The 15,731-nt window shown below is 45.4% G+C and overlaps 2 protein-coding genes across 2 annotated transcripts in view; both read left to right on the top strand.

The window, feature by feature from the left end:
* The window catches only part of Ide (Insulin degrading metalloproteinase), a 212,598-nt gene that overhangs the window by 81,030 nt on the left and 115,837 nt on the right, over window positions 1–15,731 (top strand). The gene's annotated exons all lie outside the window — the stretch shown is intronic.
* LOC142777435 (uncharacterized) lies at window positions 2,476–12,376 on the top strand. The gene is made up of 2 exons (XM_075881836.1): window positions 2,476–3,646; window positions 10,442–12,376. The coding sequence occupies exons 1-2, from the start codon at window positions 2,624–2,626 to the stop codon at window positions 12,239–12,241; spliced, it is 2,823 nt and encodes a 940-aa protein (XP_075737951.1). The 5' UTR covers window positions 2,476–2,623; the 3' UTR covers window positions 12,242–12,376.

The raw sequence follows: 15,731 nt of genomic DNA on the forward strand, positions 1-15,731 counted from the left end.
AAATTAAAAAAAAAATATTTTAAAGGGGTGGTACCATCATATTTGTGGCTTGCATGTTCTTTGCTATAAGTATTTCTATAGATCGAAGAAGCATGATACACGCACTAAGATTTTGCTAAATATTCTCGCTAAATAGTTTAAGCAGCAGCGAAATTCCGGCCAAATCGACGGCGCACCTAAACAACTTTGGTGTCGGATTGCGGCCTCCGAGATTCACAACTTCGTCCATGGATAGTACATTTCAGAGGCACCCCCCCCCAAAAAAAACACATGGCGGTTTAAACAACCAAAGTAGAAAACAGTGCATTGCTACTGCTATCAGCAAAGGGCAACCTCCGGATTTTCCTTTTTTTTATTCTTGCGCGTCGAACACGTTTGCGTGACGATTGAGTTGAATTGCTCACCTCTAGTGTGCTTTAAATTATTTACGTGATCAGTGCAATCTGCAGTCTTACTGCCTGCTGTTTTTTGAAAAGTTTGCCAATTTTTATTTTGTTTTTATCACCGTGCATTTGTGTGTTTGTGTGTGGGTGTGTGTGTGTGTGTGCGTGCGCGGGCGCGGATGCGCGTGACCACCGCGCATGCCGGGATGGCTTCCCGCCCGATGCCGGGATGGCTTCCCCTCTGTCTCCTGCGGCTCCAACCGCCATAACTCCCACAGCAAAAAGGGCGAAGTACGAAGCAAAGGATTTCGCTGCGAAAGTGAAAATATTGAAGGTATTGCAAGCGGGAGCATCTCGAAAAGAAGTGATGAAAAAGTTCAATGTGATGAGAAGCACGCTGAGCACTTACATGAAGAACGAAAAGCAAATTATGCAAGCGTATGATGGGGACATGTTTGGCAGCCAAAGGAAGAGGCTTTGAAGACCAGCGCATCCCAAGCTAGAAGAAGCGCTGTTGCGCTGGATTGCCATTTCGCACGATGCGGGTTTGCCCTTGAGCGGCCCCATTATCTGCGAACAAGCAGAGAAGTTCACAGTGACCATGAACATTGACTCCTTCAATGCGTCGGAAGGCTGGTTCAACCGCTTCAAGATGCGACACGGGCTGGTGTTCCGTAATGTGTGTGGTGAAAGAGGTGCGGTTGACGAAAGTGTTGTGCAGGACTGGCGGTCCGGACTATTCGTGTGCCTTTATACATACGAGTTGTACAACATTTTCAACGCTGATGATACAGCACTGTTCTATAAGGCTCTGCCTGACAAGACAATCACGTTTAAGGGGGACCAGTGCGTCAGTGGAAAACAAAGTAAAGAGCGTGTAACAGTTCTGGCTGCTAACATGACCAGCACAGAGCGACTGCCACTGCTGGTGATCAGGAAGGCCGCGAAGCCAAGATGTTTTAAGAATATTAAGCAGTTGTCTGTCGACTAGTGGTTCAATAGAAAGGCTTGGATGACTGCCGAACGCTTTCAAGCCTGGCTGCGTCAGCTCGACCGCCGCTTTGCGGCCAAGGCTCAGAAGGTGTTGTTCCCGCTAGACAACTGTAGGGCACAAACGAAGGTGTCCGGGGTCGAGAAAATTGAACTGCTATTCCTGCCTCCGAGCACAACGGCTTCCCTGCAGCGGATGAACCAGGGAATCGTACAGTTTGTGAAAAGCCACTATCGACGACAGGTACTCGTGCGGATGTTGCTCTGCATGGAGTCAGGCAAGCAGTACAAAGTAAGCCTGCTAAGCGCAATCATTATGCGGCATACGTGTGGAACGACACTCAGCCTGCAGTAGTTGCAAACTGCTTTAGGCATAGTGGCTTCGTGCACGACGCTGCTGATCCGGGAATGGTGGCCGATGAGGAAACCGGCAGAAAGAAAGATGGCCGCTATTCGAGCATCATGCCAGCTGATGTGCCCCTGAGCGATTGCTTCCCAATTGACAGCGATGTTGCCGTGACTAGCACAGTGACCGACAGGGATATCGTCCCCGAAGTCTTGGACGGCGAAGGGGAATTGGCTGACGAGGACCTAAGTGATGCTGACGAGCGTCCACACCACACTATGACAGAGGCTGTGCATGCGTTGCCCGTTTTGGAGGACATATGCATGCTTTCCTTGGACAGTGTGCGCGGCCTAAGCCACCTGCAGGAACTTCGCAAAATTGTGACATCGTCGCACATTGCGTCCGTGAAGCAAACCGCGATCCCAGAATTTTTAAAAAAATAAGTCTGATAGTGTAGGAGACATTTTTCGAGTGGTTTGTTCGACTCGCAATAATTCGTACCCTCGGTTAATTCGTACATTTTCTGCGGTCCCGTGAAGTCCGAATTATAGGGGTTTTACTGTAATGGGGCTTGTACTCAGATTTCTAAATCACCAGATTTTGTTACCTGCCTTCCTTAATTCATATACATTTTTATTGTGTTCTTTATACATGGAAACCTGTAGTCCGTGGCGTTGGCAATGTGGCTGTTTGTAGTTGGTAACACAGTCGAACCCACTTGTAACAAACGACAACTGTAGTGGCTGCATTTTTGATGGAGGCGAAAATGCTGTAAACCTGTGCGCTCAGATTGGGATGCACATTAAAGAAGCGCAGGTGGTTGAAACTTTGGGAGCCCTTCACTACAGCGTCTCTCATAATCATATGGTGGTTTGGGGACATTAAATTTTTCAAATCACTTATAATGTTTAGTGCTTTAACAATATACCACCTGCACGGTGGCACGGTGGACATTGGGCACGGTGGCACCGCAGAAATGAAGTCTAACCCTTTCGTCTTTCTTGCGCAGTTGCTCACCACACTGCTGCTGATACCGGCTGCGCAGGATGGAAGAAGCGAACCACAACGAGGCAACACAACGCAGCTCGTCGCCGAATCCAGTTTTGGTGTGTCGTCCGCGCAGCACATGTGCCATCACAGCGGATATCGGCATGGAAGCCCTACAGCGGCGACCATCAGCGTCGACGCAGTATGTGGCAGAGCCCAGGGGGCGCACCTCGCGCCCAACATATACGCCGCCGGAGGATCACTGCTGGACATTGGGCACGGTGGCACCGCAGAAATGAAGTCTAACCCTTTCTTCTTTCTTGCGCAGTTGCTCACCACACTGCTGCTGATAACGGCTGCGCAGGATGGAAGAAGCGAACCACAACGAGGCAACACAACGCAGCTCGTCGCCGAATCCAGTTTTGGTGTGTCGTCCGCGCAGCACATGTGCCATCACAGCGGATATCGGCACGGAAGCCCTACAGCGGCGACCATCAGCGTCGACGCAGTATGTGGCAGAGCCCAGGGGGCGCACCTCGCGCCCAACATATACGCCGCCGGAGGATCACTGCTGGACATTGGGCACGGTGGCACCGCAGAAATGAAGTCTAACCCTTTCGTCTTTCTTGCGCAGTTGCTCACCACACTGCTGCTGATACCGGCTGCGCAGGATGGAAGAAGCGAACCACAACGAGGCAACACAACGCAGCTCGTCGCCGAATCCAGTTTTGGTGTGTCGTCCGCGCAGCACATGTGCCATCACAGCGGATATCGGCACGGAAGCCCTACAGCGGCGACCATCAGCGTTGACGAATTATGCGGCAGAGCCCAGGGGGCGCACCTCGCGCCCAACATATACGCCGCCGGAGGATCACTGCTGGACATTGGGCACGGTGGCACCGCAGAAATGAAGTCTAACCCTTTCGTCTTTCTTGCGCAGGTAAGAAAACGTTATGGAAAGTGCTATCGATCGAACGATTTGTGCCTACTTGTGCTGCCGTGCCCAAGGCTGCTATGTTTATTTTTGTATGACTTGTCATCTCATATTGTGAACGTATTGTTGCTTGCTGGCGATGTAGAGACAAATCCCGGTCCAGACTTAGCGCACATCGCGAAACAACTGCAGGTAATTGCAGATGACTTAAAAGAAATAAAAGAGGAGAGGCTAACCGCCATAGATAAGAAACTAGAATTGCTGGACTCGCTTCATAGCAAAATAACAATCTGCACGGATCAAGTAACGCACCTGCAAAAAGTAGTTTCAGACCTTGAACTAAAGCTTGACGACCTGGAAAATCGTTCTAGAAGAGGGAACCTGATTGTGTACGGCATTCCCGAAAAGCACGATGAGGATGATGTCTCACTCGAACAAACTGTTAACAACACGATTATTAAGAAAACACTGGAACTAGAGCCTGTAGCAATCGAAAGAATTCACAGGCTCGGAAAGCCAGACGCTAATAAAACCAGGCCAGTTATTTTAAAACTTCTCGACACGCGTGACAAAATCAAAATCCTAAAAAACTGCCAAAAGCTCAAAGGAACTAAATTAGCGATTAGTGAAGACTTTTCAGCTCGTGTTCGTAGCATAAGGAAAAAGCTGTGGGATAGCGCCAAATCTAACAAAGAATCTGGTGACAAAGTATGGTTGGTATACGACAAGATTAGTATCAATCGAGTACTTTACCGCTGGGATGATACCGCGGGCGATAAGGTTGAGATCAAAACAGAACGCAATGCTCCCTCCAATCAAAAGAACCCAAAAAACCAAGAAGGAACACCACCCATGTGCACTCGCCGCCATCAACCACGTCCAAAATAGTTTTTGTCAATGTGAATGCACGCAGCATACTGAACAAACTCCGACTCGCTAGAATCAGTACTTCTTACTGTCGACCCTGACTTCTTGGCTGTGACGGAAACGTGGCTTTCAAACGAGATTGGAGACGCCGAAATAGCACCTCCAAACTACTGCATTGTGAGAAAGGACCGAGCAACACGCGGTGGTGGAGTTGCCATTCTTATTAACAAACGTATTCGATTCACACAGATGCCTGTTGTTGAGGGTGCTGAAGCGGTGTTCTGCAATTTATTGTGCGGCTCATTTTCAATCGTAGTTGGTTGTGTTTATCGCAGTCCAAGGTCAGACCATATCGCTATGCAATCACTGCACGCATACATGCAGTGCAATGTGAAAGGCAAGAGACTAATCCTCTTGGGGGACTTTAATCTGCCCGACATAAACTGGCGGACCATGCAGCACGAGTGCTTAAACTCAGAAACCCTTTTTGATGCAATGCTATCTTTTAACCTCAATCAGATAATAATGGAGCCAACACGGGTGCAGGCGGAGAGCTCCAATATACTTGACCTGTTATTCTTAAGCGACCATTTTCCAAGTGACAAACACAGTGTAGAAATTCTCGATGGGATATCGGACCACAAGCTAATCGTGTGCAGCGCATCAATTTGTGCCAAAAAAAGCCACTGCCACTCGCAAAAAAACGTTCCAGATTTTCAGAATGCAGATGACACCAGCATAATTGATCATCTATCAATGGAATTAGCACCGTTTGAAGAAGATTCGAAACGCGCATCCATAAGTGTCGATGAATTGCGGTTAAAATTTAAACATACCATAACGCACTGTATGAAATTATATGTACCAAATAAAACAAAAAGATCAAAGAAATATAATCCCTGGATTAATCGTGATATCATTCACGCGAAACGCAAAGTTAAAAGACTCAGGAAATCCCTAAAACTAAGTAAAAGCAATTCTAAGACTGCTCTCACAACTGCCATCACCGACATGAAATTAAAAATAAGAACCGCAAAAAAGAACTATTTCACTAACACCCTTCCTAGTTTCATCAAAAACTCGCCGCAAAAATTTTGGGGCTTTCTTAAAAATTCAAAGTCTAGCGAAAACGCTAGTCATCCTCAAGATGGCCTTATTACCCCTTCTTCGCTCAATGAGCACTTCCAATCAGTTTTCACGGCCGATGACGGCAATCAACCACCAATCGACATTTTGAACAAAGAACCATTGGAACTGCCCGTGATAACCGAACAAGGTATCTTTCATCTGCTCCTCCAACTTGACACAAAAAAAGCCTCAGGACCAGATAACATTCCAAATTTGTTTCTCAACCGATATGCGGAGTGGATGGCAAAATATCTGTGCATCATAGTATTTGATAAATCCCTAGCAACATGCACCATACCGGATGATTGGAAAAAAGCGAAAGTTAAACCGATACACAAATCAGGCCCAAAAGATGACGTAAATAACTTCAGGCCTATATCTCTTACTTGCACTTGCAGCAAACTTCTTGAACATATTATCTTAAAACATATCAATATATATCTTGAAAACGAACGCATCCTGTCGCCTTCTCAACACGGTTTCCGTAGGGGGCTTTCTACAGTCACGCAACTAACAGAACTAACCCATGATTTATCCTTAAGTGTGGACAACCAAAAACAGGTGGACCTTATCCTATTGGACTTTGCAAAAGCCTTTGATAAGGCTTCGCATAAAAAACTAGTACAAAAGCTAGAATGTACCTTAGGCAATGGCTCTGTTACGAAATGGATAAAAAACTATCTTACCGGTCGCACACAATTTGTTGATTTCAATGGACAAGTATCCAGAACAGTTCCCGTCAAATCCGGTGTTCCCTTAGGGTTGTGTTCTTGCTCCGACCTTATTCCTAATTTTTATCAATGACCTACCCTGTCAAATTCCCGTCCACGTCAGACTTTTCGCGGATGATTGTATAATTTATCATGAAATAAACTCTGCAGAAGATCATCTTGCCTTAAACAAAGCCCTCGAAATAGTATCAAACTGGTGTTCAGATTGGCAAATGATACTTAATGTTAAAAAATCAGCTATAATGACAGTAACAAGAAAAAGGGAATGGTCAGAGTTCTCATATACCATCAATAGCATCCCACTTCCTAGAACAAGTCATCATAAGTACCTTGGCCTCACCTTTACTAGCGATCTGAGATGGGATGCCCACGTTTCTAACGTTACAGCTACCGCACTGAAACGACTTTTTTTTTCTGAGACGATGCCTTCGACTAGCACCTTCTGAAATTAAACTGTTAGCCTACAACACGTACGTGAGATCTGTTCTTGAATATGCGAACATTGTTTGGTTCCCGTACACAAAAAAACATATTGCGAAGCTAGAAGGCGTGCAAAGAAAAGCTGTTCGATTTATCTTTAACAAGTTTAGGCAAACAGACTCACCAACTGAAATGCTCGAAGAAGCGGGCATGCTAACGCTGCAAAAACGAGCAAGACTAGCACGCCTACGATTCATGTACCAGCTACGCCATAAGCAAACCAACATCGATGCCTCCAGGTACATTACACTTCAACAATCACGACCCACCCGTAAGAAGCACCCCGAAATGCTACAAGAATACGCATTCCGTACGGAATGTTTCAAACACTCATTCTTCCCAGCATCAATAAGGGAATGGAACAGCTTAGCAGCTATGATTACTAGCAGCAATTCTTTAAATATTTTTTCACGTCTTGTTGAAGAACATTTGCGCTTGGAACCCTAATAATGCGCTATTGTGGTCATCTTTGCAAAATCCATTGTTTTAGACTGTGTTATTTTGACTCTTCCACACTTTAATCATTTGGATATAGTACAATTACTGTTAGAACTTTGTTGTTAGAATTTGGTTAGAATTTGTTTGAATTTGATTGTTAGAAATTGTGAGAACTTGGTAGCATCAATGTAACGCGTATCCTAAACGATGTATAACTTACGGATGTTTTTATTGTGTGCTTTTATTGTGTGTTTTCCCGATGTCCTTTCTGCGAAAATCCCGACAAGGGATTGGCAGTATTTTTAAATAAATAATAATAATAATAATATATAGGGTGTGTTTTCAAGTTTTACAGATTTTTTATAAAGACCCTACGAGAGCGAGGCTTCTGTCGTTTTTGCTCAGTAACTCCACGTTCAGATGAAATTACTTTGTGGTTGCAATATGACTGTGATTAATTAACAAAATTCGTTAATTAGCTTTTAACTTACCGTATTGCCATGAAGGAAGGTGTTCTATGCAAAGTTGTTGGGCATGCCAGTTTATGGTATACCTCTTTCTTTTTTTTTTTAGAAATAAGAGAATTTGCATATAGTTCGAGATATTCATCAACGAACTTGGCGGGCGAAACCAAAACTGATCAAACTGGCGCGCACAAAGGACGACAGAACACGAGCGTGACATGCGACAGGGAAGTGGCGAAATTTTAATGAAGGCATCCCAAAGGAAGATCTGGTCAGAATCGGCAAGCATTCTGCTGAAGTATGCTGGCAGAATGCTTTATGTCTGCGTGTGGTGGGTTGTGGATATGTTTCTTACTTATACTATAAAGAGGCGTGAAAACATACTTTGGCTGTAAACGCTGCAGTGGCTGCTCCCAGAGGTTTATGCTTCCCAGACAAAGAAAAAGTTGCTATGCCGGTTTTCTTGAGCACATTTCTACTAAATAGATAAGCACGAAACAGTTCTACAAAAACAGATAAGCACAAAAATAAGGCGATGCGCCAGCCCAATCAAAATGACTTCCCACCCGATGCCGGGATGGCTTCCCCTCTGTCTCCTGCGGCTCCAACCGCCATAACTCCCACAGCAAAAAGGGCGAAGTACGAAGCAAAGGATTTCGCTGCGAAAGTGAAAATATTGAAGGTATTGCAAGCGGGAGCATCTCGAAAAGAAGTGATGAAAAAGTTCAATGTGATGAGAAGCACGCTGAGCACTTACATGAAGAACGAAAAGCAAATTATGCAAGCGTATGATGGGGACATGTTTGGCAGCCAAAGGAAGAGGCTTTGAAGACCAGCGCATCCCAAGCTAGAAGAAGCGCTGTTGCGCTGGATTGCCATTTCGCACGATGCGGGTTTGCCCTTGAGCGGCCCCATTATCTGCGAACAAGCAGAGAAGTTCACAGTGACCATGAACATTGACTCCTTCAATGCGTCGGAAGGCTGGTTCAACCGCTTCAAGATGCGACACGGGCTGGTGTTCCGTAATGTGTGTGGTGAAAGAGGTGCGGTTGACGAAAGTGTTGTGCAGGACTGGCGGTCCGGACTATTCGTGTGCCTTTATACATACGAGTTGTACAACATTTTCAACGCTGATGATACAGCACTGTTCTATAAGCCTCATCCTGACAAGACAATCACGTTTAAGGGGGACCAGTGCGTCAGTGGAAAACAAAGTAAAGAGCGTGTAACAGTTCTGGCTGCTAACATGACCAGCACAGAGCGACTGCCACTGCTGGTGATCAGGAAGGCCGCGAAGCCAAGATGTTTTAAGAATATTAAGCAGTTGTCTGTCGACTACTGGTTCAATAGAAAGGCTTGGATGACTGCCGAACGCTTTCAAGCCTGGCTGCGTCAGCTCGACCGCCGCTTTGCGGCCAAGGCTCAGAAGGTGTTGTTCCCGCTAGACAACTGTAGGGCACAAACGAAGGTGTCCGGGGTCGAGAAAATTGAACTGCTATTCCTGCCTCCGAGCACAACGGCTTCCCTGCAGCGGATGAACCAGGGAATCGTACAGTTTGTGAAAAGCCACTATCGACGACAGGTACTCGTGCGGATGTTGCTCTGCATGGAGTCAGGCAAGCAGTACAAAGTAAGCCTGCTAAGCGCAATCATTATGCGGCATACGTGTGGAACGACACTCAGCCTGCAGTAGTTGCAAACTGCTTTAGGCATAGTGGCTTCGTGCACGACGCTGCTGATCCGGGAATGGTGGCCGATGAGGAAACCGGCAGAAAGAAAGATGGCCGCTATTCGAGCATCATGCCAGCTGATGTGCCCCTGAGCGATTGCTTCCCAATTGACAGCGATGTTGCCGTGACTAGCACAGTGACCGACAGGGATATCGTCCCCGAAGTCTTGGACGGCGAAGGGGAATTGGCTGACGAGGACCTAAGTGATGCTGACGAGCGTCCACACCACACTATGACAGAGGCTGTGCATGCGTTGCCCGTTTTGGAGGACATATGCATGCTTTCCTTGGACAGTGTGCGCGGCCTAAGCCACCTGCAGGAACTTCGCAAAATTGTGACATCGTCGCACATTGCGTCCGTGAAGCAAACCGCGATCCCAGAATTTTTAAAAAAATAAGTCTGATAGTGTAGGAGACATTTTTCGAGTGGTTTGTTCGACTCGCAATAATTCGTACCCTCGGTTAATTCGTACATTTTCTGCGGTCCCGTGAAGTCCGAATTATAGGGGTTTTACTGTAATGGGGCTTGTACTCAGATTTCTAAATCACCAGATTTTGTTACCTGCCTTCCTTAATTCATATACATTTTTATTGTGTTCTTTATACATGGAAACCTGTAGTCCGTGGCGTTGGCAATGTGGCTGTTTGTAGTTGGTAACACAGTCGAACCCACTTGTAACAAACGACAACTGTAGTGGCTGCATTTTTGATGGAGGCGAAAATGCTGTAAACCTGTGCGCTCAGATTGGGATGCACATTAAAGAAGCGCAGGTGGTTGAAACTTTGGGAGCCCTTCACTACAGCGTCTCTCATAATCATATGGTGGTTTGGGGACATTAAATTTTTCAAATCACTTATAATGTTTAGTGCTTTAACAATATACCACCTGCACGGTGGCACGGTGGACATTGGGCACGGTGGCACCGCAGAAATGAAGTCTAACCCTTTCGTCTTTCTTGCGCAGTTGCTCACCACACTGCTGCTGATACCGGCTGCGCAGGATGGAAGAAGCGAACCACAACGAGGCAACACAACGCAGCTCGTCGCCGAATCCAGTTTTGGTGTGTCGTCCGCGCAGCACATGTGCCATCACAGCGGATATCGGCACGGAAGCCCTACAGCGGCGACCATCAGCGTCGACGCAGTATGCGGCAGAGCCCAGGGGGCGCACCTCGCGCCCAACATATACGCCGCCGGAGGATCACTGCTGGACATTGGGCACGGTGGCACCGCAGAAATGAAGTCTAACCCTTTCTTCTTTCTTGCGCAGTTGCTCACCACACTGCTGCTGATAACGGCTGCGCAGGATGGAAGAAGCGAACCACAACGAGGCAACACAACGCAGCTCGTCGCCGAATCCAGTTTTGGTGTGTCGTCCGCGCAGCACATGTGCCATCACAGCGGATATCGGCACGGAAGCCCTACAGCGGCGACCATCAGCTTCGACGCAGTATGCGGCAGAGCCCAGGGGGCGCACCTCGCGCCCAACATATACGCCGCCGGAGGATCACTGCTGGACATTGGGCACGGTGGCACCGCAGAAATGAAGTCTAACCCTTTCGTCTTTCTTGCGCAGTTGCTCACCACACTGCTGCTGATACCGGCTGCGCAGGATGGAAGAAGCGAACCACAACGAGGCAACACAACGCAGCTCGTCGCCGAATCCAGTTTTGGTGTGTCGTCCGCGCAGCACATGTGCCATCACAGCGGATATCGGCACGGAAGCCCTACAGCGGCGACCATCAGCGTTGACGAATTATGCGGCAGAGCCCAGGGGGCGCACCTCGCGCCCAACATATACGCCGCCGGAGGATCACTGCTGGACATTGGGCACGGTGGCACCGCAGAAATGAAGTCTAACCCTTTCGTCTTTCTTGCGCAGGTAAGAAAACGTTATGGAAAGTGCTATCGATCGAACGATTTGTGCCTACTTGTGCTGCCGTGCCCAAGGCTGCTATGTTTATTTTTGTATGACTTGTCATCTCATATTGTGAACGTATTGTTGCTTGCTGGCGATGTAGAGACAAATCCCGGTCCAGACTTAGCGCACATCGCGAAACAACTGCAGGTAATTGCAGATGACTTAAAAGAAATAAAAGAGGAGAGGCTAACCGCCATAGATAAGAAACTAGAATTGCTGGACTCGCTTCATAGCAAAATAACAATCTGCACGGATCAAGTAACGCACCTGCAAAAAGTAGTTTCAGACCTTGAACTAAAGCTTGACGACCTGGAAAATCGTTCTAGAAGAGGGAACCTGATTGTGTACGGCATTCCCGAAAAGCACGATGAGGATGATGTCTCACTCGAACAAACTGTTAACAACACGATTATTAAGAAAACACTGGAACTAGAGCCTGTAGCAATCGAAAGAATTAACAGGCTCGGAAAGCCAGACGCTAATAAAACCAGGCCAGTTATTTTAAAACTTCTCGACACGCGTGACAAAATCAAAATCCTAAAAAACTGCCAAAAGCTCAAAGGAACTAAATTAGCGATTAGTGAAGACTTTTCAGCTCGTGTTCGTAGCATAATGAAAAAGCTGTGGGATAGCGCCAAATCTAACAAAGAATCTGGTGACAAAGTATGGTTGGTATACGACAAGATTAGTATCAATCGAGTACTTTACCGCTGGAATGATACCGCGGGCGATAAGGTTGAGATCAAAACAGAACGCAATGCTCCCTCCAATCAAAAGAACCCAAAAAACCAAGAAGGAACACCACCCATGCGCACTCGCCGCCATCAACCACGTCCAAAATAGTTTTTGTCAATGTGAATGCACGCAGCATACTGAACAAACTCCGACTCGCTAGAATCAGTACTTCTTACTGTCGACCCTGACTTCTTGGCTGTGACGGAAACGTGGCTTTCAAACGAGATTGGAGACGCCGAAATAGCACCTCCAAACTACTGCATTGTGAGAAAGGACCGAGCAACACGCGGTGGTGGAGTTGCCATTCTTATTAACAAACGTATTCGATTCACACAGATGCCTGTTGTTGAGGGTGCTGAAGCGGTGTTCTGCAATTTATTGTGCGGCTCATTTTCAATCGTAGTTGGTTGTGTTTATCGCAGTCCAAGGTCAGACCATATCGCTATGCAATCACTGCACGCATACATGCAGTGCAATGTGAAAGGCAAGAGACTAATCCTCTTGGGGGACTTTAATCTGCCCGACATAAACTGGCGGACCATGCAGCACGAGTGCTTAAACTCAGAAACCCTTTTTGATGCAATGCTATCTTTTAACCTCAATCAGATAATAATGGAGCCAACACGGGTGCAGGCGGAGAGCTCCAGTATACTTGACCTGGTATTCTTAAGCGACCATTTTCCAAGTGACAAACACAGTGTAGAAATTCTCGATGGGATATCGGACCACAAGCTAATCGTGTGCAGCGCATCAATTTGTGCCAAAAAAAGCCACTGCCACTCGCAAAAAAACGTTCCAGATTTTCAGAATGCAGATGACACCAGCATAATTGATCATCTATCAATGGAATTAGCACCGTTTGAAGAAGATTCGAAACGCGCATCCATAAGTGTCGATGAATTGTGGTTAAAATTTAAACATACCATAACGCACTGTATGAAATTATATGTACCAAATAAAACAAAAAGATCAAAGAAATATAATCCCTGGATTAATCGTGATATCATTCACGCGAAACGCAAAGTTAAAAGACTCAGGAAATCCCTAAAACTAAGTAAAAGCAATTCTAAGACTGCTCTCACAACTGCCATCACCGACATGAAATTAAAAATAAGAACCGCAAAAAAGAACTATTTCACTAACACCCTTCCTAGTTTCATCAAAAACTCGCCGCAAAAATTTTGGGGCTTTCTTAAAAATTCAAAGTCTAGCGAAAACGCTAGTCATCCTCAAGATGGCCTTATTACCCCTTCTTCGCTCAATGAGCACTTCCAATCAGTTTTCACGGCCGATGACGGCAATCAACCACCAATCGACATTTTGAACAAAGAACCATTGGAACTGCCCGGGATAACCGAACAAGGTATCTTTCATCTGCTCCTCCAACTTGACACAAAAAAAGCCTCAGGACCAGATAACATTCCAAATTTGTTTCTCAACCGATATGCGGAGTGGATGGCAAAATATCTGTGCATCATAGTATTTGATAAATCCCTAGCAACATGCACCATACCGGATGATTGGAAAAAAGCGAAAGTTAAACCGATACACAAATCAGGCCCAAAAGATGACGTAAATAACTTCAGGCCTATATCTCTTACTTGCACTTGCAGCAAACTTCTTAAACATATTATCTTAAAACATATCAATATATATCTTGAAAACGAACGCATCCTGTCGCCTTCTCAACACGGTTTCCGTAGGGGGCTTTCTACAGTCACGCAACTAACAGAACTAACCCATGATTTATCCTTAAGTGTGGACAACCAAAAACAGGTGGACCTTATCCTATTGGACTTTGCAAAAGCCTTTGATAAGGCTTCGCATAAAAAACTAGTACAAAAGCTAGAATGTACCTTAGGCAATGGCTCCGTTACGAAATGGATAAAAAACTATCTTACCGGTCGCACACAATTTGTTGATTTCAATGGACAAGTATCCACAACAGTTCCCGTCAAATCCGGTGTTCCCCAGGGTTGTGTTCTTGCTCCGACCTTATTCCTAATTTTTATCAATGACCTACCCTGTCAAATTCCCGTCCACGTCAGACTTTGCGCGGATGATTGTATAATTTATCATGAAATAAACTCTGCAGAAGATCATCTTGCCTTAAACAAAGCCCTCGAAATAGTATCAAACTGGTGTTCAGATTGGCAAATGATACTTAATGTTAAAAAATCAGCTATAATGACAGTAACAAGAAAAAGGGAATGGTCAGAGTTCTCATATACCATCAATAGTATCCCACTTCCTAGAACAAGTCATCATAAGTACCTTGGCCTCACCTTTACTAGCGATCTGAGATGGGATGCCCACGTTTCTAACGTTACAGCTACCGCACTGAAACGACTTTTTTTTCTGAGACGATGCCTTCGACTAGCACCTTCTGAAATTAAACTGTTAGCCTACAACACGTACGTGAGATCTGTTCTTGAATATGCGAACATTGTTTGGTTCCCGTACACAAAAAAACATATTGCGAAGCTAGAAGGCGTGCAAAGAAAAGCTGTTCGATTTATCTTTAACAAGTTTAGGCAAACAGACTCACCAACTGAAATGCTCGAAGAAGCGGGCATGCTAACGCTGCAAAAACGAGCAAGACTAGCACGCCTACGATTCATGTACCAGCTACGCCATAAGCAAACCAACATCGATGCCTCCAGGTACATTACACTTCAACAATCACGACCCACCCGTAAGAAGCACCCCGAAATGCTACAAGAATACGCATTCCGTACGGAATGTTTCAAACACTCATTCTTCCCAGCATCAATAAGGGAATGGAACAGCTTAGCAGCTATGATTACTAGCAGCAATTCTTTAAATATTTTTTCACGTCTTGTTGAAGAACATTTGCGCTTGGAACCCTAATAATGCGCTATTGTGGTCATCTTTGCAAAATCCATTGTTTTAGACTGTGTTATTTTGACTCTTCCACACTTTAATCATTTGGATATAGTACAATTACTGTTAGAACTTTGTTGTTAGAATTCGGTTAGAATTTGTTTGAATTTGATTGTTAGAAATTGTGAGAACTTGGTAGCATCAATGTAACGCGTATTCTAAACGATGTATAACTTACGGATGTTTTTATTGTGTGCTTTTATTGTGTGTTTTCCCGATGTCCTTTCTGCGAAAATCCCGACAAGGGATTGGCAGTATTTTTAAATAAATAATAATAATAATAATATATAGGGTGTGTTTTCAAGTTTTACAGATTTTTTATAAAGACCCTACGAGAGCGAGGCTTCTGTCGTTTTTGCTCAGCAACTCCACGTTCAGATGAAATTACTTTGTGGTTGCAATATGACTGTGATTAATTAACAAAATTCGTTAATTAGCTTTTAACTTACCGTATTGCCATGAAGGAAGGTGTTCTATGCAAAGTTGTTGGGCATGCCAGTTTATGGTATACCTCTTTCTTTTTTTTTTTAGAAATAAGAGAATTTGCATATAGTTCGAGATATTCATCAACGAACTTGGCGGGCGAAACCAAAACTGATCAAACTGGCGCGCACAAAGGACGACAGAACACGAGCGTGACATGCGACAGGGAAGTGGCGAAATTTTAATGAAGGCATCCCAAAGGAAGATCTGG

The sequence above is a fragment of the Rhipicephalus microplus genome, chromosome X (genome assembly GCF_043290135.1).
Source record: "Rhipicephalus microplus isolate Deutch F79 chromosome X, USDA_Rmic, whole genome shotgun sequence".
In the NCBI taxonomy this organism is placed as follows: Eukaryota; Metazoa; Arthropoda; class Arachnida; order Ixodida; family Ixodidae; genus Rhipicephalus; species Rhipicephalus microplus.